Source organism: Rhinatrema bivittatum, chromosome 3 (genome assembly GCF_901001135.1).
Source record: "Rhinatrema bivittatum chromosome 3, aRhiBiv1.1, whole genome shotgun sequence".
NCBI classification, from domain to species: domain Eukaryota; kingdom Metazoa; phylum Chordata; class Amphibia; order Gymnophiona; family Rhinatrematidae; genus Rhinatrema; species Rhinatrema bivittatum.
The window spans coordinates 120,178,165-120,203,844 of NC_042617.1; the positions used below are offsets into that span (position 1 = coordinate 120,178,165).

Below are 25,680 nucleotides of genomic sequence, written 5' to 3' on the forward strand. Positions count from 1 at the left end.
TCTTCACTGTTATTTCAGATTTGAAGCTAGGCAAGGCTCCTGGCCTCGATGGTTACTCTGCAAAGTTTTATAAATTCTGTAAGTTGGCTAGTGTGAAACCCCTGTTTAATTTCCTTAGAGAAGGGGGCTCTTGGGTGACAGGGGTGAATGTGGCAGGTATTACTGGCCTGGTGAAAGGTGGGTGCGACCCTACACTCTGCAGCTTCTATTGACCCATTTCCCTTATAAATTTGGATCTAAAGATCTTAGTGAAGATATTAGCTACATGCTTGGGATTTATTGCTCCTTTACTCATTCATGGGGACCAATCAGGTTTTGTACCAGGAAAGCTAGCCACAGACAATGTCAGGAGGATACTAAATTTTTGTTGGTGGGCTCAACATCATAACATCCCGCCTGCTCTCTTGGCGGTAGATGCTGAGAAAGCCTTTGATCGGGTTCATTGGGCTTATTTTTTCCAGGTGCTTGAGAAGTTTGGGCTGGGATCCTCCTTTTTGACCTGGGTTAGAGTGCTTTATGACCAACTGAAAGCCTGTGTTATGGTTAATGAGAGATATTCGGGAATATTTGGTGTAGGTAGAGGCACCCGACAGGGTTGCCCACTGTCTCCTCTTTTGTTTGCTTTATCTCTGGAACCTTTTGCGTGGAAAGCCAGGAATTCTGACTCTGTTCAAGGGGTAAAGGTAGCTGGGAAGACATATAAAATGACTCTATTTGCCAATGATCTGTTGTTCACTTTGACAGACCCTGAAAAGTCCCTTTTGGCCCTTCTTGGAGACATGAGGCGCTTTGTTTTCTGTGTCAGGATTGAAACTAAATGAAGACATCCGAGATTTTAAATCTCTCTCTAGATGGAGTTTTGGTGGAGTGCTTATGCGAGTTGCTCCCCTTTAAATGGGCATGTAAAATATTTGGGGGTACGACTTGTCGACTTTGTTTGCCTTAAATTATACTCCCCTATTTCAGGAAATTCTTTAGGACATGGAGCGGTGGCATTGTTTTTCATGTCTTGGTTCGGCAGAATTTCCACTGTTAAGATGAATGTTCTTCCGCGTCTCTTATTTCTTTCAAACATTGGCAATGGCAGTCCCCTTCCGAGTATTTAAAGTTTGGCAAAAAGCTTTGCTGCATTTCATGTGGAAGAGAAGGCAACCTAGGGTGGCGAGAGCAGTATTGTTTAGACCTAAAAGCCAGGTCGGGTTGGGAGTCCCAAACTTGGAATTTTATTATGTAGCTGCTCAGTTAAAAAAGATATGGGAATGGCACTATAGAAGTAAGAGTAAGATATGGATAGATTTAGAGCAGGATATATTTAGGCTGCCACCATTAGATATAGTTGTGTGGTGCACAGGGACGTCAGAGCTGGCGTACAGCAGGGGCTCTCTTTTTACTACACACTCCCTGAGAGTCTGGCACAGGTATCTCACACAGCTAGTGGGGGACAAGCGTTACTGGCATACTATATCTTTCCTGTATACTAAGGACACCAGGGAAATCATTTGCTGCAGCAGCCTACTGGAAGCGCTTAGGTATTGAGAGACTAGAACATGCCTTGCAAGCTGGGTCCATCATTTCTTTTGATGTATTGCGTCAGTCTTATCCCCTAGAGGAGAAAGACAGATTCCACTATTTGCAACTAGCCTCTTTTGTCCAGTCCAAGAGGATTGCTGCAGATCTCAGCAGTAGTAAATCAATGACGTTTTCTGTGCTAGAGTAGATAAATTAGAAAAGATGATTTCTAAACTCTATAATTTTCTTATTGGGGACCTTCATTCCAAACCAAAATTTGTTCTGCTTTGGGAGAATGATCTTTCTGAAAGTTTGGAAGATGCGGAATGGAATATGTACTATCAGGCAATGGGGAAAAGCTCTGTATCTTCTTTGATTTTGGAAAATGGTTATAAATTACTGTACAGGTGATATCTCATTCCGGCTAAATTAGCTAAAATATATTGGAAACCTCTGCTCTCTGTTGGCACAACTGTAGAAACTATGGTAGTTTTTTCCACGTTTGTGGACCTGTCCTAAAGTTTCTGGGTATTGGGATATGATATTAAAGCTGGTCGCTGAAATAACCAATATTAAATTACCAAATTCCCCAGGGTTACTCCTGCTCTCTGTGGGCCTTCTTGACATAGATACATGATTTGTGTGTCTTACTGGGTATAATATAGTGGGGACGCAGTATGAACTTGCTGCCTGGTGGTGGAAAATTGAGGTCCCACAGAAATTACATTTGGAGATTAGGATGTCTCGGCTTTTTGCCATGTATAAACTGACTGCCTACCTTCATGATGATATCCTGAGGTTTGAAACTACCTGGAGCTCCTTTATAACTTGGCGATCATTCATAGGTTCAAGATAGGGGGGGTCTGTTGGTTCAAGGGTCTTTATCGATTGATTAATTATTTGTATGGGATCTAATCCTGGGGGACATGGAATTGGGATGGGTAGGGATGGGATGGGAGTAACTCAAATGTTGGAGTTAACAATTTGTGGTCAGTACTGTGGTATGCTGTCTTGGAAGAAGGGGGAGATGTTCACTATTATTGCATGCAGGTTACTTGGAGGGATATCTGAGTTATCTAAGCTCTTGAACATTCATTGTGTTTAGTCCGTGAACATTCCTCTTCCTTTTTTGTGCATTACGAGCTGATTTGTTGTTGTATTCTGTATATGCTATTATTGTCAAACAGTAAATTAAAAAAAAAAATAGTTAAAAAAAACAAAAACCCACTTCCGCTCTTTTACAACAGAATAACCTAAGAACACAATCTCTATCCAGATCAAGCACAAAATCAACAATCAGTGTTGCAGGATGAAATACTGCCCCATTCTTGTCCAAAACTCCAGTCAAATGATAGTTGAGGAATCTGAGTAAGCTCACCCACTTCTTTTTTTTTCTTGAATGGTTGAAGATAATATGCACTAGAAATAGGTGGACAAAATTTCTTTGGGATTTTTATGATCTCAACGAAATATCTCTCAAGCATATCAAGAGCTGGCACCATATCAGCTTTAGAAAAATTAATAAATCTCAATTATATGTCTCCTCACTGTTTTCCAGTTTTTCCAGTTGTTATGTAGGTAAATATTATCATACAGCAGATAGGATTCTTTTTCAAAATTCTTCTCCATTTTAATTTCTAAAGTGTCCAAGCCAAAGTTCTAGTTCTCCCCAAAGAATCTTGCAGTTGGAATCTTTTCTTTATATAGAGGGTGATGGAGGCATGGAGCAGTCTCCCTGTGGAGGTGGTAGAAACAAGGATAGTATCTGAATTCAAGAAAGCAAGGGATAAGCTCGGGGGGATCTCTGAGAAGAAGTGGAAGGGAGTGTGGAGTTGAGTAGATGGTGTGGATGGACAGACTAGGAAAGGCCATGTGGTCTTTTTCTGCCGTAATGTTTCTATGTTTCTAAAGTATTATTTTCTGGAAGAGATCTTTCCAAACCGGCAGTATCTTCCCAGACACCCTCCAAACTAATAACTGCAGGTCATACCAATGTTGGTTGAAATTCAGCTGAGAATTCCCATTGAGTTGGTGATATCTGGTGCATTCTCTGGCACACAGCTAGGCTTTTCCACCAGAAACTGTCATAGTGCTTCCCAACTCATCCTCCATACCTCCTCCATTCCCCCAATTCATCCTCCATACCTCCCCCATTCACCAGGGCTCAACCGCTTCTTCATCTTGCATGCCACATGTTTCTGCTGCTGTTCCCAAGATGCTTGCACCTGCTGGTTTTAAAGTGCTGATGTCATCAGATGGTGCTGGGCCTGCAAGCTCTCACTGCAAACTATCCCACAATGGTGGCCCTAGAGAGATCCATTTTTCTGGGCTCAAGGAGGTATTCATGCCTGGAGAAGTCACTGAAAAAACTTCCCCAGAAGAACATCCCCCCTAAGGAGCTTCCTGTCACAGCCCCTGTACATTGTTCAATGGTGCCTTATTAGGCCAGAAGAAACAGATAAACCAGGGCTGCAGGAAAAATCCTGGTTTTGCCTTTACATTTGACCATAATCAATTAAGGGGGGAAAAAAGCCTGACCAGACAAAACTCCTGCAGCACACTGCTATCCAGCTGCCATGTTGGCTGGATTCACCTTTTTGTGGTTGACTCCCTTTCCTGGCTTTGTTGTTAGGCCTCATCCTCTTCTCATTTTATCTTCTACTGATTCTTTTAATCCTTCTCTTAGTTATCACATGCCGGTGACATCTAATATTTCTTCTCATTTTCCTTATTTACCTTCCACAACTATAATCATCTCAAATGGATATCTGCTCATTGTCTAATCTATCCAAACAGAACTCTTCCTCCTTCCCCCTTCTTATCCTCATGTCACACACTATTTATGTATTCTGATCAGTTTGCCCTTTCAGATCCCAGGTGTAATTTATGCATTCACATCACATCACTGTTCTTGCAAAATCTTAAATTGTCTTTCTCTTAATTAGTTGAAGTACTTGTACTTTACTTAAGCCTTCACTTCTGGAAATTCTGTTTTGTGCTCTAATTCTTTGACGTCTAGGCTCCTCCAACATTCTCTGTGTCAATCTTCCATGATCTTAAATTTAATCACTCAGATTCAGCTTCCAGAATAGTCTTTCAACTACCATTCTACTACTTTATTCATAGGCTTCCTCTTTCTCTTTGGATCTGATTACATTTTTTTTATTTTTTTACTGAATTTTCCATGACCCTAGCTCCCATGTAATGTGCATCCTTAATCTTCTTTTTCTTCTGAATCTCTTCCACTCTCAACCTCTTAACCATCTTGTTTAACAATTCTCCTACTCAACCGTTTTAAGATGCCATAGTTCTTCTCTTACCAGACAGTACCGATAGAATCAGCTCCTTGCTTCTCTCATATGCCTCCTTGTTTTTTGTTCTTGTCTTAGGACCCATCATGTCACTTTGAACACTTGTTTGAGCTTCTCGATAACTAAATTTCTAAACTTAGACAGTTTTGGAGATGAATATGTAATAAATACTTAAATTCAGATTATTGCATTAATCTTTTTTCTTTGTAGATGTTATTTTTAAGAATAAATGCAAGCTACAAACTCCATTTGAAAAGGCAGCTAACACATCTAAATGTAGTCAATGATGGAGGACCTCAACATGGGTATGTGCATTTGTTTTAAAAATGCATTATTTTGCCATATGTATGATTTTACCAGGTATTCTAATCTATATTGTGTCACTCCACGGACAATAAAAGAAAAATGTATTTTACTTGCTAATTCTATGTATGTTCACTCTTGCCAGACTTGACCATGTAGGGTACAGTGTTACCAGTATCCTCAGTACATCAGCACCAGTCGTCTTAGGAAGATTTCCCAATGATGTTCCTGAAAAGCTGTGTATATACTTCCCCACTGGTGTCTTGCCGAAATGGCATCTCTCCAGCAGTCTTATAGTTTGAACCATGCAGGGCTTAGTAGTCTCTCAAGACCTGCCAGCTCCATGCAATTCAAACTGCAAGTCTGCTGAGCGGTGCCACATGGCAAGACACTGGAGGAAGATCTGTGCACAACTTAGCAGGAACTAATGTTCCTGCTAAGTTGTGCACAGACAAGCAGGATGGTAGTCCTCTCATATGGGTGACATCATCAGGATGGAGCCCAATCAGGGAACACTTTTGTCAAAGTTTCTAGAACTTTGATTAGCACCTACTGGGCATGCCCAGTATTGCACTGACCCTGCATCCAGCAGGGGTCCCCCTTCAGTCTTCTTTTTTCCGCGCAGCAGTAGCCACACGGGTTAAGGAGCTCTCTGAGATTCCTGACAGGAATTTTCCTCATGGAACTTCTTTCAAAATTTTTCCCTATCAATACCTATACTCCGCGGTCGAAAGGTAAGCTTTTACCCTTGTTGCAGTCTATTCCCGATGAATTATCTCTTCGGGGCCTATTAGCCATCGACCGCACCACGGCTAAATTTTTGTTGGAGCCATGGCGTCGGGTTTTCGTTGGTGCCCCAACTGTACTCGGACAATGTCCATCACTGATCCTCATGGGGTCTGTGTTATGTGCTTGGGGTCCGACCACGATGTCCTAACTTGCACCAAATGTGCCCAAGTGACACCGAAGTACCGTAAGGCTCAATTAGAGAATATAGACTTTCTCTTTCAGTTAAAAACCCCGACTCCATCGACAGCTTCGATGTCATCCAAGCCAGTGCCATCGACCTCTCACCAGCACCAGGACACCACTGCTGTTCGACCGGCGTCGACAATTCCAAAACTGTCGTTCCCTGTACGTACTCGGATCAGTCCAGACCATGGGTTGAGCCTCCTTTCCAGCAGGTGGAGACAGACTAAAACTGAAAGGATATCCTATAATGAGGATCCGTGATACTACAGGAACGAAAATTATCAGGTAAGACCTAATTTTTCTATAGCCTCCTTGCCTCCTCAGAAAAAGGACCGAAGAGAACATCGTGAAGAGCGTCGACACCGGCATCGGAAGGCTCAGTCTGTCGATCCAGGCAAGTCCTCGGCTTCGACGTCGATAGAGCCACCGACAAAGAAGCCCCTTCCAGAAAAGGCCTCATCCTTTTCTGTGACCGGGTCACCGAGGCATTCCCCACCTACAGTGGTGTTGGGATTCGGTATTCCACCTTCACCGGTGGACCCTCCAGCTATGTCAGTGCTGCCTCCTACTCCAGTGATGGGGTTCCATGCCCCAGGCTTCCACAAGGAATTGGATCGGAAGATCCAAGAGGCCATCGGTAAAGCACTTCAGGGCTTCCGTCCTCCATCGACACCGGTACCGGTCCCCGAGCCGGTCACCAATCCAATTCTCGTAGCACTCGCACTTCTACTGAGTAGACTGGATGCATTGATCGGTGCCCTGCCTCCGATGGAACTGAGAGCACCGGTGAGTCCAGTGCCTTCTACACCAATTCCATTATCATCAGATGATGAAGAAACACAGATTCCCATCCCACCATCTGAGATTTTACCACCGACTCGTCCATCGATGTCACTGGTCCCTTCGGTGCCTCCATTGATGCCATCGATGCCTAGGCCTGGTCCTTCAGGATTAGCACCCTTTCTCCCTGCTGGAGACCCACTAGGTGCTGGAGATCAGCCCTATAATCCTTGGACCAATGATTCGTCCCAGGATACAGATGATCTACCATCAGAGCCCTCTCCTCCAGATGAAAGACTATATTCTCCACCAGAAGATCTGTCTTTTATCAATTTCATCAAGGAAATGTCTGAAACCATTCCTTTCCAGCTTCAGACAGAAGAGGACTCTAGGCACAAGATGCTGGAAGTACTCCAATTTCTTGATGCTCCTAAGGAAATCATGTCCATACCAATTCATGAAATCCTGCTTGATCTCCTGAAAAGAAACTGGGAACACCCATGTTCAGTTCCACCTGTCAACCGCAAAACAGATGCCACCTATCTGGTACAGACAGCTCCTGAGTTCCAGAAGTCTCAGTTGGATCATCATTCTATGGTTGTTGTCAGCCCAGAAGAAGGCACGGCATTCTAAACCTCATTCCTCCATACCTCCAGGGAAAGAACAAAAATCCCTGGATGCTTTTGGCAGGTGTGTATTCCATGGCTCTATGCTCATATCTCACATTGCCTCTTACCAATTATACATGACCCAGTATAACAGAGACCTCTTTAAAAGGATCCAGGACTTCTCTGATTTGTTACCAGAGCAACTCCAGACTCAACTTCATACTCTAGCTCAGAAAGGTCTGGATGCTGGAAAACACAAGGTCCGCGCTGCTTATGATATCTTCGACACTGCCTCTAAAGTGTCTGTAGTGGGGATTAGTGCACGAAGATGGGCCTGGCTCAAATCCTCGGACAAGACCAGAAGTCCAAGACAGGTTAGCAGATCTACCCTGTGTGGGAGATAATCTCTTCAGGGAAAATATCCGAGAGACAGTGGCGCAGTTGAAGGACCACCATGAAGCGCTGTGCCAGCTTTCTTCTGTGCTGTCTGAGTTCCCTTCCACGCCTAAAAGAACTTTCAGGCAAGACTCTTAAGTGGCCAACCTACAAGCCAAGGAAAGTTTATCCTCCAGCTTCTAGAGGACGCACTTCCAGACCTTACCAAAAAGGTCAATCCAGGCAGATTGTGCCTCAAAAGTCTCTGCCAGCTTCTCAGCCTGGACCAGCGTCAGGGTTTTGACTCCTTCTTAGAGAGAGTGTAAGCCAACCTCCTCTTCCATCCATACCAGTCAGCGGTCGACTCTGCCGCTTCAGCAGCGCTTGGCACACAGTCACCACAGACCAGTGGGTACTTGCAGTAGTCACCCAAGGTTACCACCTAAATTTCCTGACTGTTCCAGCGGACTCTCCACCTCGGCCGATGTGGGGGAAGTCCGATCATTCTCCCTTGCTTGAGCAGGAGGTCCCATCCCTCCTCCTATCCTGAGCAATAGAACCGGTACCCCTCCCCAGCAGGGGCAGGGATTTTATTCCCGGTATTTTCTAATACCAAAAAAGTCAGGTGGCGTATGCCCGATACTGGACCTCCATGCACTAAACAAATTTCTGCACAGAGAAAAATTCAAGATGGTAACCTTGGGCTCTCTACCTCCTCTTCTGCAAAGAGGAGATTGGCTATGCTCTCTCGATCTTCAGGGCGCATACACACATCTCAATCACACCATCTCATCGCAAATTCCTGCTATTCCTGGTCTGCCCTCATCACTTCCAGTACCATGTACTACCATTCGGCCTGGCGTCTGCTCCACGAGTATTCACCAAGTGCCTGCTGGTGGTCGCAGCCTTCCTCAGGAATCAGGGTGTCCATGTCTACCCTTATCTCAATGATTGGTTGCTAAGGGCTCTGACTCAGCAGGGCGCTAACCTCCCTGCGTCTCACTATCAACACCCTGATCTCCTTAGGGTTTCTAATCAACTATCCCAAATCTAAGATAGTTCAATCCCAAACCCTATCCTTTACGGGGGCCGACATAAACACTACGTTGGCGAAAGCCTTCCTCCCCCAGGATCGTGCTTTCACCATTACATCTCTGGCGCATCAACTACAGTCTCGAGTATCTTCAACTGCTTGGCACTTCCTCATACTGTTGGGTCACATGGCATCCTCTGTGCATGTCACTCCGTTGGCTCGCCTAGCCAAGAGAGTGATGCAGGGACCCTAAAATGCCAGTGGATTCAAGCTTGTCAGCCAATGTCCAGCAGTGTCCAGGTTGCCAAACAGCTCCGTCTGTCTCTAGCCTGGTGGATGCACCACTCAATCTCATTCAAGGCCTTCCATTTCAAGCTCCGGATCCTCAAATTACCTTAACAGATGCATCCAACCTTGGGTGGGGTGCACATGTAGGCGACCTGCAGACTCAGGGAACCTGGTCTCCAGAGGAAGCCAAACACCAAATAAATTTCCTGGAGCTATGGGCGATCAGATATGCCCTCAAGGCTTTTCAGGATTGTCTGTCAAACAAAGCCATCCTGATTCAAACCGACAATCAGGTTGCGATGTGGCACATCAACAAACAAGGGGGAACAGGCTCCTACCTTCTGTGTCAGGAAGCTGCACAGATATGGGAATCGGCCCTTTCCCGCTCGATGTGCCTCAAAGCAACCTACTTGCCGGGAGTGGGCAATGTGTTGGCGGACAAGTTGAGTCACACTTTCCATCCGCACGAGTGATCTCTCAACCCCGCGATAGCGGACACGATATTCCAACGTTGGGGCTACCCTCGCATAGACCTCTTTTTGTATCAGTACGCAACCACAAAGTAGACAACTTCTGCTCTCTCATTCGCAATCACGGCTTGCAGCCAAGAGATGCCTTCGCCCTCTCCTGGGCCAGCGGTCTCCTTTATGCAGACCCTCTTCTTCCTCTCATTTCAAAGACTCTCGTGAAGCTCAGGCAGGACAAAGGATTAATGATTCTGATAGCTCCCCATTGGCCACGCCAGGTGTGGTTTCCAGTCCTCCAGGACCTATCAGTATGCCGACACATTCCTCTGGGGAAGGATCCCCTTCTAATCACTCAGAACGAGAGGTATCTCCGTCACCCCAACCTCCAAGCTCTGTCTCTGATGGCCTGGATGTTGAAAGGTTAATACTCCAACCTCTTAACCTTTCAGAGTCGGTATCCCGAGTTCTGGTGGATGCAGGAAAGCCTTCAACTAGAAAGACTTATCGTTCTAAATGGAAGAGGTTTACTGTCTGGTGTACTTCCATGTCCATAGACCCCCTTCACTTGTTCCTCTGCAAGGTTCCTGGACTACCTCTGGCACCTGTCAGAGTTAGGCCTAAAAACTTCCTCTATCAGGGTGCATGTTAGTGGAGCTTCTGCGTACCATAAGGGTGTAGGTAATGTCTCCATTTCAACGCAACCCTTAGTATCACGGTTCATGAGAGGCTTGCTCCATTTAAAACCACTGCGCCCTCCTGCCCCTGCTTGGGACCTTCGTTTGAGCCTCTCCACTCCTGTGATCTCTGCTATCTCACCTAGAAGGTAGTTTTTCTTCTGGCGATCACGTCCGCTCGCAGAGTTAGTGAATTACAGGCATGAATTACCTTCCTGCCTTACACTAAAATTCTGCATGACAGGGTAGTACTCCGCACTCACCCTAACTTTTTACTGAAGGTAGTGTCGGAATTCCATATTAACCAATCTATTATCCTACCTACCTGTTTTCCCTGTTTTCCCAGGTCCTATTCCAACCCAGGAGAACAAGCTTTCTATCTGGACCGCACGTCGGCCCACAGGAAATCCACTCAATTGTTTGTTCCTTTTGATACCATCAAATTGGGATATCCTGTGGGAAAGCAGACCCTCTTCTCCTGGTTGGCGGAATGCATTTCTTTTTGCTACCAGCAAGCAGGCATTCCGCGACAAGACTGTGTAAGGCACACTCTGTCAGGGCCATGGAGACATCAGTAGCGCACCTCCGTTCGGTGCCACTTCCTGATATTTGTAAGGCTGCTACCTGGAGCTCTCTCCATACTTTCACAGCCCATTATTGCTTAGATAAAGCTAGCACACAGGATTCCATCTTTGGCCAGTTTGTTCTACGCAATTTTTTTTCTGTTTAACTTCCCAACATCCTTCCATCAACCCATTCAGGGTTTCAGGATGTCCTCCTAACCAAATTTCTACCACTGTTGTTGTGCCTGTTGCACGTCTTTGGGTACATTTGGTGTATTGCTCGGGCATCCTCAGCTCGGTACTCACCCATGTATGAGGACTACCATCCTGCTTGTCCTGTGAGAAAGCAGAGTTGCTTACCTGTAGCAGGTGTTCTCACAGGACAGCAGGATGTTAGTCCTCACGAAATCCACCCGCCACCCCGCAGAGTTGGATTCGTTATGTTTTTCTTATTTTATTTTTCACACGTACTTTTGCTATATAAAGAGACTGAAGGGGGACCCCTGCTGGATGCAGGGTCAGTGCAATGCTGGGCATGCCCAGTAGGACCCAGTCAAAGTTCTAGAAACTTTGACAAACGTGTTCCATGATTGGGCACCATCCTGATGATGTCACCCATATGTGAGGACTAACATCCTGCTGTCCTGTGAGAACACCTGTTACAGGTAAGCAACTCTGTTTTCCCATAACTCAGAGTTGTCCAACATCCAGCTTGCCAAAGATTTCTTTACAAACCATTAACCGCATGATGAAAAGGAGATTAAGGGGCAGCCAAAGACTGCCTGGCATTGGTCCTGGAGCACCAGTTCCCCTCTGGAACCACGCAGCTCTCAGAAAGTGAGAGTCGCAAGGTGCCTGAACTCCTACATTCTTCTCAGTCATGGGAGTTTAAGCACCATGTTGTACTGGAAGATATCAATTATCCCAGGGCTGGCAGCAGCAGTAGCAAACAAGGCAAGGGGGATTGAGAGGGCCTTGATTTAGGAATAGGCAATGTAAACAACTGCCTCCAGCATCAAATTTTCTTAGGTGTTGGAGGACAGCTCTTACTGCTATAACCTGTATCTTGGCCTGCTCCTGCCATGGTGCCACTTGTCCTGTTGAGCAGCACCAATAACTCCATCAAGAAACTGCAGCATCAGGCTTGCGAGCTCTCATGCACTGACAGGCTCTGTGGCACTCCGCTTTCCTCTTGAATAGGTTTGTTTTTATCATGGAAACCTGTGGGATGGGACAGGGCACTGCAGGGCCTTTCAGAGTGCAAGGGCTCACAGGTCCAGTGCTGCACTGTTTTAATAGAGTTGCTGTTGCTGCTGCTTTGAGGCCAGACTGCTCTACATAAGGAGAGGGAATGATCTAGGCAGGGGCAATGGTCGGGAAGTCTCCTCCCACTTCCAGTGACTTCTGGATGGAGACCCCTGTCCCATCCTCTGATTATAGAGGGGACCCAGGGAAACCTCCGCTTAACTACCTGTCATTGCCCCTGTTTTAAGTCCATGCCTAGGATTGGGGCAGGGAGTGAGTTTACAGACTGACTGCCTGGGAAGTGGATGGGAGGGGATAGGCTGGCTGAGGAGAGACATGATTGTTGAGCTTAATTATTTTAGGGGGGCTCCCCCTTCATATCCCAACCTGGCTCAGCAGCAGTGAGAGAGCTTTGGGCTACAGGAGGAGAAGGAGTTTAGTATAATTTGCGGGGGTGGGAGGGGGATAAAAAAAGGTTGCTAAGGGGGATCATTAAGTAGGTAATTGAGAGCTGGAGGGGGTGAGAGAGAGGAACCTCTGGAGGATGCATGGGTATATGCGTGAGAGAGGGCATACAGGATCAGTAGGAGTAGAGCAGAGGAAAGGAGATTAGAGTGAGGGGCGGGTATATGAGGGGTAGGGCTAGAAACTCCTGCCTCCTTCCTTTCCCTCCCTTTATGTATCTGTTTCTTTATATTTAATGCATTCATTACCAACAGTACTTATAGTGGATTACGTCATTTAAAAACATAAAATACAATAACATGACACAAGGATAATAAATATCCAGACATTAAAGAAAAAAGGTGTAGCACAAAAAGTCTGAATGATTTGAAAACAATAAACCTTCATTCAAACAAAGTGAATACAGCATCAGATTTAATAACAATATAAATGGATGTAATCCTCTGCCTTTTGCTTCGCAATGGGCTACAAGCAGTATTAGACTGCAACACTTATTTTCATTCACTTGCTGGTTCAGTTAACAGTTACATCATAAAGTTATTAGAAAAACTGTACATTTAAATTTTAATGTTAAAAAAAAAAAATATATATCTAACTAAACATTTTCTCAAAACATATCCAAAAAGGACATATCTTTTATATTTTGTTCCCGATTACCAAATCTAAGACCACCCAACTGTTATGGGACCATAATGTTATTAAGAACCACATTTGAAAACACTGCAGTCCTCATGATGTAAACTGACATATGCCCATATTCTGGCATCAATGGCTACCTGCTTTTAGGGGTCAAAATTCTAAAAGAAAAAAAAGAAATAACTATCATTGTAACTAAAACCCATTAACAAAGGTAGTCGGATTTATATTTATAATTGTACAAAACTCACACACCCCATCATACCTACTGGCATGGAAATCTCTCAAAATGGCGGATAGCTCAAACAGAATGCCGATCCTCCGTCTTTCTTTAAAAACTCATCCCAACCAATCAGTCACTCAAACAGGCAACCAAAGACAAATTTGTAATAATCAGGAAACCAGCTGTTTAACAATGCCCACAAACAATCTAACATAACTATTCTACTTGTAATTATAAATATAATTTCAAAAGTAAAACATGTTATTACTGTAACTCTAACAAGCAGACCACTCTACTACTTTATTTAAACCATAAGGTTGTATGGTGTTAAGTCTATAGTTCCAACGTTGTCCCTTTCGTATCAACAGTGAATCAGTAAGGCAAACAGACCAATGAGATGATTAAGGGAGAAATAAGGAAGTATGGAAAATCTTCCTAAAAAAAACTGGTGAGCCAATAGGTGGTGCCAATGGAAATCCAGTCACCACATGCTCGCTGTCAAATGCAAGTGTTATGGTTTTGAGGTGTTGGAGTGGATTCTTGGGTACTGTGGTGATGGCCACTCCCACAGGGAGGAGCCCTGTGAGGAACCGCAGTGCTAGGCTAGACTCGAGACACGCAAACAGAAGATTTGTCTTTATTATACAGCTGGATGATACCACCAGAGGTGGCAATAGTGAGATAATCCAGTAGTAGCAGTCTAGGGACCCTTGGCTGAGGGGACCCGTCTCACAATGATAGATGTTATCAGCACTCTGTGGTATAGGGAGTTCCGGTTGCAGGTTCCCAGTGCAGAGCTGTAGATGAGACAGACTGGTAAAGGTTAGATTACTCACTAATGGGCCGATACAGTAAGGAGCGGTAGGAAGAGCTGTGTTAGTGCCGGGCGCACCTGTGTTTGCCGCACGCACAGTCCTGCTCACCTACCGCTCGATACTGTATTTAAATAGCTTGCAAATGCAAGCCGCGTCCGTGAAGCGTTAGGCCCGTGCAACCCATTTTACTGTATAGGCGCTTTATACAGCACCTATACAGTATCCTGGGTGCGCTGGTACCTGTCATTTCAAATGACATTTGAAATGACAGGTACCAGGAAGTGGATGGTCCTCTCTCCCTCCTTCCCTCCCCGAAGCAAGGCGCAGGGCAAATGTTAAAACAAAAGTGAATAAAGAGTAATAAAAGTAAACTTACTGGCGGGAGCCGGCGGGCGCGCGTTCATCGAGGGAGGCGGGAGCCGGCGGGCGCACGTTCATCGAGCTGGAGGGAGCCGGCGACGAAAGCGGCCTCCAACAGCCCCCGCCGGCGGCGAATGAATGCACGCCTGTATACGCCTGTGCAATTTGGGTGCTCAAGGCGTGACGTAACACGCTTTCGTTGCTTCGGGAGGAGGGTAGAGAGGACTGGGCTGCCCCTTTTTCACTCACCGGCCAAGGCAGGTGAGCGAGGGCTGGGGGAAAGTTTGCTGCCTACCCTTACCCCTGCCTCTAACGCAGGGGTAAGGGTAGGCGGTAAGTTAGCAGGTTAAACGCGCGGCTAAACTGCAGGTTAAAAAGGCGATAGTCGGGGCGCACGTTACTGAATGGGGGGGAATAGCTAATCCGATCGTTTACATCTCATATACATGCCGCTGGCGGAAGGGGTTACTTGTTGATTTAAAGAGGCGGTAAGAATGGGTTAAAGGGGATAGTGGATCGCGGGTTGGGCTAACGCGGCCAAATTGTGAGTAAAAGGCGGGTTAGAAACAGGGTAACCGCGGCCGCACTTTACTGTATTGACCTGTAAGTTGGTAGCTGTATTGATGGAGATCCCAGCAGGCAGGAGCAGTTGGATTCTAGGCACCCAGGCAGGGAGAGCAGGCCCTCGAGGAGCGAGTACCTGATCCCAGTAAGGCACCTGAAAGAAAGCAAAGGGCCCCCGAGGAGCGGGTACCCAGGTTAGATGAAATACCCCGAAGGGCAGAGAGAGCTTCCAGCGGCAGCAAGGAAACGGCAGAGCAGCTCAGACCGGAGGCAAGTCCAATCCTTGCTAACTCAAATTGTTAGCAAACGAAGGGCAGGCTAAATACCCGGATGGCGTGACGTCACTCAAGGGGGACGCCCCCAAGGTTCCCGCCAGGATGTGGATAAAGACGTGGGTGGCGTGCGCATGCGCACACACCCTAGGAGGCCCTCAGGAGAAACATGGCATGAGGCCTTGCCATAGCCGTTCCGGGGACACCGGAGAGAGTGGCAAGCAAACGTGGCAGTAGCCATCTTCCCAAGGCTAGCGGGGAGAGAAGAAAGAAAGGTGAGGCACAGAGGTCGAAGCCGTCTGAGACTGACGGACACAACAGCAAGCACCATGAGCATTTTCCAAATTTGTGGCTGAAGTGTGAAATTAACAGAGCCAAACCACAAGTTTGGAAAATGATCATGGTGCAAGCATTCAAGAGAGTAAGTTGCTCACTGGGGGTTTCTGCCTCCTGGATTACAGTATTTCAAATGGAACAGTTTAAAAATAAACTTGCAGTTCATTGGAATACATTTGTTACTATTTGCTATATGTACATTTGAAATGTCATTACATAGTGAGAATACTTCTTTGTTGTTCAATATTAAGCTACTCCAAGATCACTATTTTGCATTCTGATGATTAACTTTTCGTATTATCTCAAAACTGCCTTGACTGACTTTCATATGTTGTCAGAAACCAACATTCCTTCCCTCTTATGATGCAAAATAACTTGATAAAAATAAATACAGTAAATTAACTATTGGTAGTGCAGTCATGTCAGGAATGTAGCCTGCTGGCTGTTTCAAAGAAACTTGCCAGAGTGCACTTACAAACAGTGAAAAATGTTGAATCTTCATAGTTTTGATTACCGCATGTTAATACAGGGATAATTCTAAACATTTAAATTAGAAAAATGAGAGGGTGATCTGAAGTGTGTATTTTGCTAGAAATAGTATGCAGGCACCCGGCATCCAGGAGTATTTTTGGCAGTACTCCACCACCACTCAGCTGAAACCTTATTCTCAACTGCTTTCAAAACTCTGTTCCACCTCCAACCACTTTCAAAATTTGTGAGGCAGCATTTCCTGACTGCCTATCTTACAGTTAGCACAGACCTTTTCCTGTGGCTATACCAAGGAGTTCAAGCCGAGAATATCCTAATGCCTCTTATAGATCTATGGAGGGACTACTTCCTCAGGAGCAGTTCTGGTCGCCCCATCTCCAAAAACATGAGGCGGAACTAGAAAAGGTGCAGACAAGGGGGATGAAAACGAAAAAGGGAATGGAACAGCTCCCTTATAAAGAGAGGCTAAATAGGTTAGGGCTTTTCAGCTTGAAGAAGAGACGACTAAGAGGGGATATAATCATGTTTTTATAATCATGCATGGGGTGGAAGAGAAATAGGGAAGGGTTATTTATCGTTTCAGATAGCTTCATACATTGTCCCCTAGTTCTTGTACTGGCAGCAGATTTAAAACGCATTGAAATAAAAATTGTTTTGACTCGATGCACAGTGAAGTATGAAATTTGTTGTCGGAGGATGTGGTCAAAGCACCTGGCATAGCAGAGTTTAGAAAGAGATTCCTGGAAGAAAAAGTCTTTAAACAATTATTAGGTAGACATGAGGAAAGCCTCTGTGTAGCACTGGGAATGGGCAAAAAAAAAAATGGATGTACACTTTGGGCTCTGTTGGGTATTTCATAGAAATCCAGATTGGCTGCCTTCAGAGACAGGACACTGGGCTCAGTGGACTCTTGGTCTGACCCGGCATGGCACGTCTTATGTTCTTATGAGTGATGGGGATCCCTCTCCCAGAGACAGGCTGTGAGTGAGTAGCAGTTTTGCCTCCTCTAGGATGGCAAAACTGTTCTAGCAATATTGTTGCTTTTTGGGTACTTGGCCAAGAAAGGTTGCAGACCTGGTGTACATAAAGACTACTGGAAAAAAATATGAAACTTATGCTCAGTGGCAATGCTGTGCATTGATTCCCTTTGCAGACGAAGGCTGAGGATGCTGCAGTGGCTGCATCACAGCCTCCAAGGAGTTAATCTGTCATTGCACAGTGGAGACAGCAAGTGGCTGGACTTAGGGATCATGTTAACCTGGTTCTGGGAGGCCGTGTGGTCTGTGGCCCCAGACTGAGGACTGTCACTGTAAAGGCTCGGCTGAGCTGTGGAAAGTTTAAAGAGGGAATATTCCAGATAGTTGAAACAAAGGCTCATGGTATCATATCCTACCTAGCCCAGCAGAGGCTGCTTATCACTGGGCTGGAAGGTCAAAGTAGCAGAAGGAAACGAACTAAAAATAAAAGAAGATCGCATAGACCAGTACTTTATCACGTGAAATGGTGTGGGCTTTTGCCAGTTAAATACAGTTGAGAGAATATCACAGATGAAACTCTGACTTCTTTCAGCCTCTGAGTCATCGTGGCACACTAGTGTGTTGTGAAGCTCCGGCAGGTGTGTCGCACACTCGCTGCTCCCCCCCCCCCCCCCCCCCCCCTTTCACCTCAGCGAGACAAATACTGCTGCCTTTCCTGCCCGGGCTATCAGCACATTCAAGTCCCAAGGGGGAACGGCAGCAGTGTTGGTGAAGGCCGGCAACAGGAACGTGACCTTTTATTCTTCCTGCCCCTGTGGCCCGGAAGAGGAAGTGATATTTACCGGGCACACAGGAAGAAGAAAAGGCCATGCAGCAGCAGTCATATCCCAAGACTCTCCCCAGTCCCGCTACACTCAGCAGTTTGCCTGTGTTGCAATCATCGCAGCACAGAGCAGTCTGCTGAGAATGTGGCCGCCGGGATTTCCTGCCGCGCGGCTGTTGGGGAAAGTCATCCATCAGCTGCCCGGACACAGAGCTGAAGATCGGTGCTGGCTGGCCACTTTGCTAGGGGCTGCAGGCATACGGTGCCGCTCTCCCCCCCCCCACCACCCCCACCCCCACCCCCAGCTCTGACCTCCCCTTCTCTCGCCAGCATGACACCAGCAAGAAAACATAAAAATAATAATAATCAAACTGCAAAAAAAATAAAAGGCTGGGGTGGGGGAGAAGAAAAAACATAATATTGCATTCTAGGCTGACTGCCCTGTGCCGTGATAGCAGCATAAGCAATCAGCTGAGTGCTGCCTTCTTACCACTGTGGGGCAGGGAGGTCATGCCTGTTGCAGTTTCTAGCCTGTCAGGACTCTGTTTTTAATAGTAGCATACCGGCTACCTTGTGCTGTAGCTGCCATATGTGGTGGGGGTGGGGGTGAGTGAGCGAGACAGAGAGAGTGAGCCAGCATGTGCGTAAGTGTACGAGAGTGTGTGTGTGTGTGTAAATGTGTAAGAGAGAAAACATATGAGAGCAAGATACTGCTCAGGAAAGTCACTGGTATGTGTGAGAGAAAGAGATTGCTCAGGGACGTGACTGGTGTGAGAGAGAAAGAGATTGGTCAGGGACGTGACTGGTGTGAGAGAGAAAGAGAGTTTGTTCAGGGAGGTGACGTGTGTGTGTGTGTGTGTGTGTGTGTGTGTGTGTGAGAGAAAGACATTCTTCATCCTCGACTCCTTCATCGACATCTCAACAACACCGAGACACCGGTGACCGGCCGTCGCCGGCATCATCCCGTTCAAAAGCTTCAACATCCTCTGCGCTGGAGAAGGACCGGGCCGAGCATCATGAGAAGCACCGACGTGAATCCTCATCCGGTGCCAGCACCGACAAACCATTGGCATCGACCTCGGCTGAACCGCCATCCAAGAAGTCCCGGGGAGAGGATCCCCATCCTCCTCTGGACCCTGGACACCGAGGCATTCCCTACCTGCACGGGTGCCAAGACTCCACAAATTCCTGTGGACCCTCTGGCAATGCCTGCTGAGCCTCCAACCCCAGCTGCTGTGTTACCAACACCAGCTTTCCGGGAGGAATTGGACCAGATGTCCAAGAGGCAGTCCTTCAGGCCCTTTGGGAGTTTCAGTCACCGCCAGTGCCGACTCCCATACAGACGCCTGATTTAGTGCCTACTATGTTGGTTCCACTCCTTGAACGATTGGACACCCTGATCGGTGCACTTCCATCGGTGCCCGTTCCTTCCGGACCAGCAGCACCTCCAAAACCATCGATCCCTCCTCCAGCATCGATCCCAATTCCTCTATCTTCGGACGATGAAGAACCGAACCGTGCCTCTTCTCCTCTCCGGGAGCCACCAATGCCAGAGCCGATGCCTGGGCCATCGGGTTTACTTCTACCCCAGCATCCATCGAGAACACCGATGCCATCGGTACCACCACCACTGTCCTCGGTGCTGCCTCCTATCTCGGTGCCTCCACATTTTCCATTGGTGCCACCTCCTCAACCAGCTGGACTTGGACTTCTGCCTCCATCTGAAGGCCCGCAGGGTGCAGGAGACCCACCATAAGATCCTTGGGGTGATGATTCCTCTGACTCTCAGGATTCTGAAGACCTTCTGTCAGAGCCTTCACCCCCAGAAGAGAGACGCTGCTCCCCTCCAGAGGACCTATCATTTGCCAACTTTATAAAGGAGATTTCTGAAACCATCCCCTTTAAATTGCAAACAGAGGAGGATACCAGGCATAAAATGCTGGAGGTGCTTCAATTCGTGGATGCCCCGAAAGAGGTAATGGCAATTCCGGTCCACGAAGTTCTGCTTGACCTCTTACACCGTACCTGGGAACACCCTGGAACAGTACCACCAGTCAACAGGAAAACCGACCCTACATACCTGGTTCAGTCAGCTCCAGGTTTTCAAAAGAGCCAACTACCCCACCACTCCATAGTGGTGGAATCCGCCCAGAAAAAGGCCAAGAGAACCCGGCCTCACTCTTCTGCCCCTCCTGGCAAAGAGCAGAAGTCCTTGGATGCCTTCGACCGAAGAGTTTTGGGATGTATGCTCTTGTCACGTATAGCAGCCTACCAGCTATACATGATGCAGTACACCAGGAATCTCTGGAAACAAGTCCAAGACTTCACTGAGATCCTGCCTGAAGAATTCCAGAAAGGATTGTCTACCATCATCTAGAAGGGACTTGATGCTGGGAAACACAAGGTCAGAGCAGCGTATGATATCTTCGACACTGTCTTCAGAATATCAGCAGCAGGAGTAAGCGCCAAATGCTGGGCATGGCTTAAATCCTCTGACTTACGCCAGGAAGTCCAGGACAGGTTAGCAGACCTTCCATGCACAGAGGGCAATATGTTTGGTGACAAAATTCAAGAGGCAGTAGCACAACTCAAAGACCACCACGACACCTTGCGCCAACTGTCCACTGTCCCCTCGGACTTCTCGTCTACCACCAAGAGAACATTTCAACGAGAACCTAGAAGACTAACTTAGAGCCAGCCTCGTCCGCACAGGCTCCCAAAAGCCCAACCAGCTCCTCAGTCTGATCCTGCATCGGGGTTTTGACTTCCATCTAGAGAGCAGCAGTCAAAACCCCCCCCCCCCAAAAACCACCTTTCCTGTGGGAGGCCTCTTGTGCCACTTTGCCACCAAATGGCACAAAATCACCACCGACCAATGGGTCCTTTTTATAGTAGCCCACGGTTACTATCTAAATTTCCTTACACTACCACCGGACATTCCACCACATCTGGCGTGGAGTCTAACAGACCGCACTCTACTTCTCGAGGCAGAACTCTATCCTCCTGCAATCCATTGCTGTGGAACCGGTTCCCCAACTGCAGCGAGGAAAAGGGTTCTACTCCCGTTATTTTCTGATTCCAAAAAAGTCGGGCGGCATACGTCCTATACTGGACCTCCGCACCCTAAACAAACATCTCCGCAAGGAAAAGTTCAGGATGGTCACCTTGGGCACCATGCTCCCTTTCCTGCAAAAGGGAGATTGGCTCTGCTCTCTATATCTTCAGGAGGCTTATGCCTATATAGTCATATCCCCTCCTCATCGAAAATATCTGATTCATAGTAGGTCAAAGGCATTTCCACTACCGGGTGCTGCCGTTCGGCCTGGCATCAGCATACCGAGTATTTACTAAATGCCTGGCAGTAGTGGCAGCTTACCTTAGACAGCGCAGTATCCATGTCTATCCATATCTAGACGATTGGCTACTCAGAGGTCCATCCAAGGAAGTAGTACTTCACTCCCTCCGACTTGCCATACAACTGCTACAAGTCCTTGGGGTTTCTCATAAACTATCCCAAATCTCATCTGACTCTGTCACGCACCCTCTCATTCATCGGAGCAGATCTCAACACCATTCAAGCCAGAGCGTTCCTTCCAAAAGCTGAGCACACACACACTGTCTACCTTGGCCAAAGCAGTACAGACTCGCCAAACCACTTCAGCTTGTCACCTGCTAACCTTGCTAGGACACATGGCATCTACAGTTCACATTACCCCAATGGCTCGACTAGCCATGAGAGTAACACAATGGACTTTAAAGTCCCAGTGGTCCCAATCACACCAAAATCTATCACAAACTGTCCACGTGACCAGTTAGCTTTGCTCACTGGCTTGGTGGATACAAGAGTCCAATCTTCAGATAGGACTACCCTTTCAACCTCCAGATCCTCAGATTGCATTGACTACAGATGCCTCCAATCTAGGTTGGGGAGCCCATGTCAACCAATTACAAACCCAGGGAACCTGGACCAGGGCAGAAGTAAGCCATCAGATAAATTTTCTGGAGCTCTGGGCGATACGCTATGCCCTATTCGTATTTCAGGATTGCCTGTCCAACAAGGTAATCCTAATTCAAACACAACCAGGTAGCGATGTGATATCTCAACACGCAAGGGGGCACAGGCTCTTACCTGCTATGCCAGGAGGCGACGCAGATCTGGGCCTGGGCTCTCTCCCATTCCATGCTGCTGAGAGCAACCTACCTGGCAGGCATAGACAATGTGATTGCAGACCGTCTCAGCCGGACCTTTCATCCCCACGAATGGGCCTTAGATCCCATTGTAGCGAACAGAATTTTCCACCAGTGGGGTCACCCGCGCATAGACCTCTTTGCATCAATTCACAACCACAAAGTAGAACGATTCTACTCTCTACACCACAGCCGCGAGTGACCACCGATGGATGCCTTCGCCCACTCGTGGAACACAGGTCTTCCATACGCATACTCTCCTATTCCACTCTTCAGCAAGACTCTCATGAAGTTACGACAAGACCGGGGCACAATGATCCTCATAGCCCCATACTGGCCGTGACAAGTTTGGTTTCCCATCCTACATGACCTCTCAGTCCAGCAACCAATTCGCCTGGGCACAGATCCAACTCTAATAATGCAGAACAACGGACTGTTGTGTCATCTGAACCCCCATTCCCTGTCTCTGATGGCATGGATGTTGAAAGGTTGATTCTGCAATCACTTGACCTTTCTAACGATGTGCCCCAGGTCCTCGTAGCTTCAAGGAAGCCTTCCACTAGAAAATCTTATAGTTTAAAGTGGAAAAGATTATCCTTGTGGTGCGTGACAAAGGAAATAGATCCTTTTTTCTGCCCCACAGCAAGGCTTCTAGACTACCTCTGGCACCTCTCGGAGTCTGGCCTACAAAGTTCCTCAATCCGGGTACATGTAAGTGCCATAGCCGCTTACCATAAAGATGTAGGAGATGCCCCAATTTTGGCGCAACCCCTTGTAGGGTGCTTTATGAGAGGCTTACACCAGCTGAAGCCTCCACTGCGTCACCCAATTGCGGCATGGGACCTCAATGTTGTGCTAGCAAGGCTCATGCGAGCTCAGACATCTCACTTGGAAAGTGATCTTTCTAGTTGCTATAACATCGGCTCGCAGAGTGAGTGATCTACAGGCACTGGTAACATACCCACCTTATACCAAATTTCTCCACGATAGTGTAGTACTCCGCACTCACCCTAAATTTTTGCCAAAGGTAGTTTCTGATTTCCACTTAAATCAGTCCACAATACTTCCTACATTTTTTCCTAAATCTCACTCACACCCAGTCTAAGGTGAGCGGGCGCTGCATCCCTTAGACTGTAAACATGCACTCGCCTTTTATTTGGACGGCACCACAGCCCATAGGAAGTCCACCCAACATTTTCTCTCCTTTGATAAGACCAAACTGGGAGTTCCGGTGGGCAAGCAGACCCTGTCCACCTGGCTGGTGGACTGTATATCCTTCTGCTACCAACAAGCAAGCCTTCCATTACAGGGACGCATGAAAGCGCATTTGGTCAGAGCCATGGCAACGTCGGTGGCGCACCTCCGTTCTGTACCTATTACTGACATCTGTAGAGCTGCCACATGGAGCTCTCTCCACAACTTTACAGCTCATTATTGTCTCGACAAGGCTGGCAGGCAAGATTCCATCTTTGGCCAGTCTGTACTACATAATTTGTTTCCAGTTTAATAACCCAGATTCCTTCATACGACCCACTGTGAAATTCATGCTGCCCTCATAACTAACAGCACCCCTGTTGTGCCTGTTGCACATCGTTGGGTACTGGTTGGTTCACTCAATTCGGGAATCCTGTAGCTTGTTATTCACCCATATGTGAGGACTACCATCCTGCTTGTCCTGGGAGAAAGCAGAGTTGCTTACCTGTAACAGATGTTCTCCCAGGACAGCAGGATGTTAGTCCTCACGAAACCCACCCACCACCCCGCTAACATTTTATTATTTTATTTTTCATTCGTACTTTTTGCTACAAACGAGACTGAAGGAGGACCCCTGCTGGATGCAGGGTTAGTGGCATGCTGGACATGCTCAGTGTGCCAGTCAAAGTTCTAGAAACTTTGACAAAAGTGTTCTGTGATAGGGCTCCATCCGATGATGTCACCCATAAGTGAGGACTAACATCCTGCTGTCCTGGGAGAACACCTATTACAGGTAAGCAACTCTGCTGTCTCTTCCTGAGCGCGCCTCCTTGCATTGCAGGGTAATAGCTGATTAAGCTATTACCCTGCAATTTGCATGCACCTGTGGTAAGCCTGCCGCAAGTGTTTTAGAGTGGGGATTTTTGGCGCTAAAGCCTCTTTATATATCAGGGCTATATTAGTGCCGAAAAACCTGAGCTAAAACTCAAGTAAAAACCTGCGATAGGTTTATTCTCCAAGGACAAGCAGGATAGTTGTCCTCACACATGCGTGACATCATCTGATGGAGCCAGGCACGGAAAACTTTTGTCAAAGTTTCTAGAAATTTTGACTGTCACACTGAGCATGCCGCTAACCATGTGTCCATGCAGGGGATCCCTCTTCAGTCTCTTCTTTTCTGCGAAGTTGTCGCCTCGCGGTCACGGAGCTTGCGCTTCATTTTGTGATTTTTGAGGGTTTTTCTGTCCATGCATTGTGTAGAGTCCCTTGCTTTGTTTTCGGGTCCTTCCGTGCAATCTGATAAGTCCTTCATGCTTTCGCAGTCGATTGCCAATGGCTTCCATTCCTGGTATCCGCTGACCATCGACCGGCTTTCACCTGAGCTCCCAGTGCCCCCGGACCATGTCCATCACAGACCCCCATGAGGTCTGTCTTCTCTGCTTGGGGGCATCCCACAATGTCCTCTGTTGTGACCTTTGTGCCCAGATGACTGCCAAGGGGTGTCGGGCAGGTCTTAAAAAAAATGGAAAAATTATTTGCATCCAAAAAATCAGATTCGTCTTTGGCCTCCACCATTCCCTGACCCTGATCTAGGTGCTGGGGACCAGCCACGATCTTTGTCATCCTGTTTCCAGTCGGGTTCCTCGCCATCACCAATGCTTCCGAGCAGAGACCGCCGTGACCATCGAAAAAGATCGAAGAAACATCTTCATTGGTCAACGTCTTCTAAGCCAGACTGTGGATTGGCATTGACGTCTGTGCCTCCTACGAAGCAGTCTCGGGCAGAGGAAGCGATTCCCTCCGACCCTTCCAATGCCTCTAGGTGGCCCCCACCGACATCAGTGTAGAGCTCTGTGCCCCTCAGTGCTCCGGGGGATGTCCCGATTCCACCTTCTTCTCCTCAAGTCGTTTTATCCTTGGCTACCTTTGAGGAAGAATTAAAGAGGCATGCGCAGTTGGTGCAGGGCTTTGAGCCTCCAGTTCCACCGGGACTGCTACCGCCCCAAGAGCCTACTCCTCTCGTGCCTGAGCCATTATTGGAACGGCTTGATATGCTGCTCAGTGTTCTACTGACTCAGCCGGCACCAATGACCCAAGCCCCTTCGCAGCCGAAGGGATCATCACTGCCACCGCTACGGGGCCCCATCCCAGTGAGCGACTCAGAGGAGGAAGGGCTATCGGATTCAGTGGCGTCTTGGGGACGTATAGCG

At 47.2% G+C, this 25,680-nt stretch overlaps 1 protein-coding gene across 8 annotated transcripts in view; it reads left to right on the forward strand.

The window, feature by feature from the left end:
- The window catches only part of VPS54 (VPS54 subunit of GARP complex), a 294,894-nt gene that overhangs the window by 254,686 nt on the left and 14,528 nt on the right, over nt 1-25,680 (forward strand). For 7 of the 8 annotated variants that reach the window (XM_029593654.1, XM_029593653.1, XM_029593655.1 and 4 more), the window contains one exon: nt 5,031-5,125. The exons of the other annotated variant lie outside the window; for it this stretch is intronic. In XM_029593654.1, coding sequence (XP_029449514.1) covers nt 5,031-5,125 — 95 coding nt within the window. The remainder of the gene's footprint in view (nt 1-5,030; nt 5,126-25,680) is intronic. 8 annotated transcript variants of the gene reach the window in all.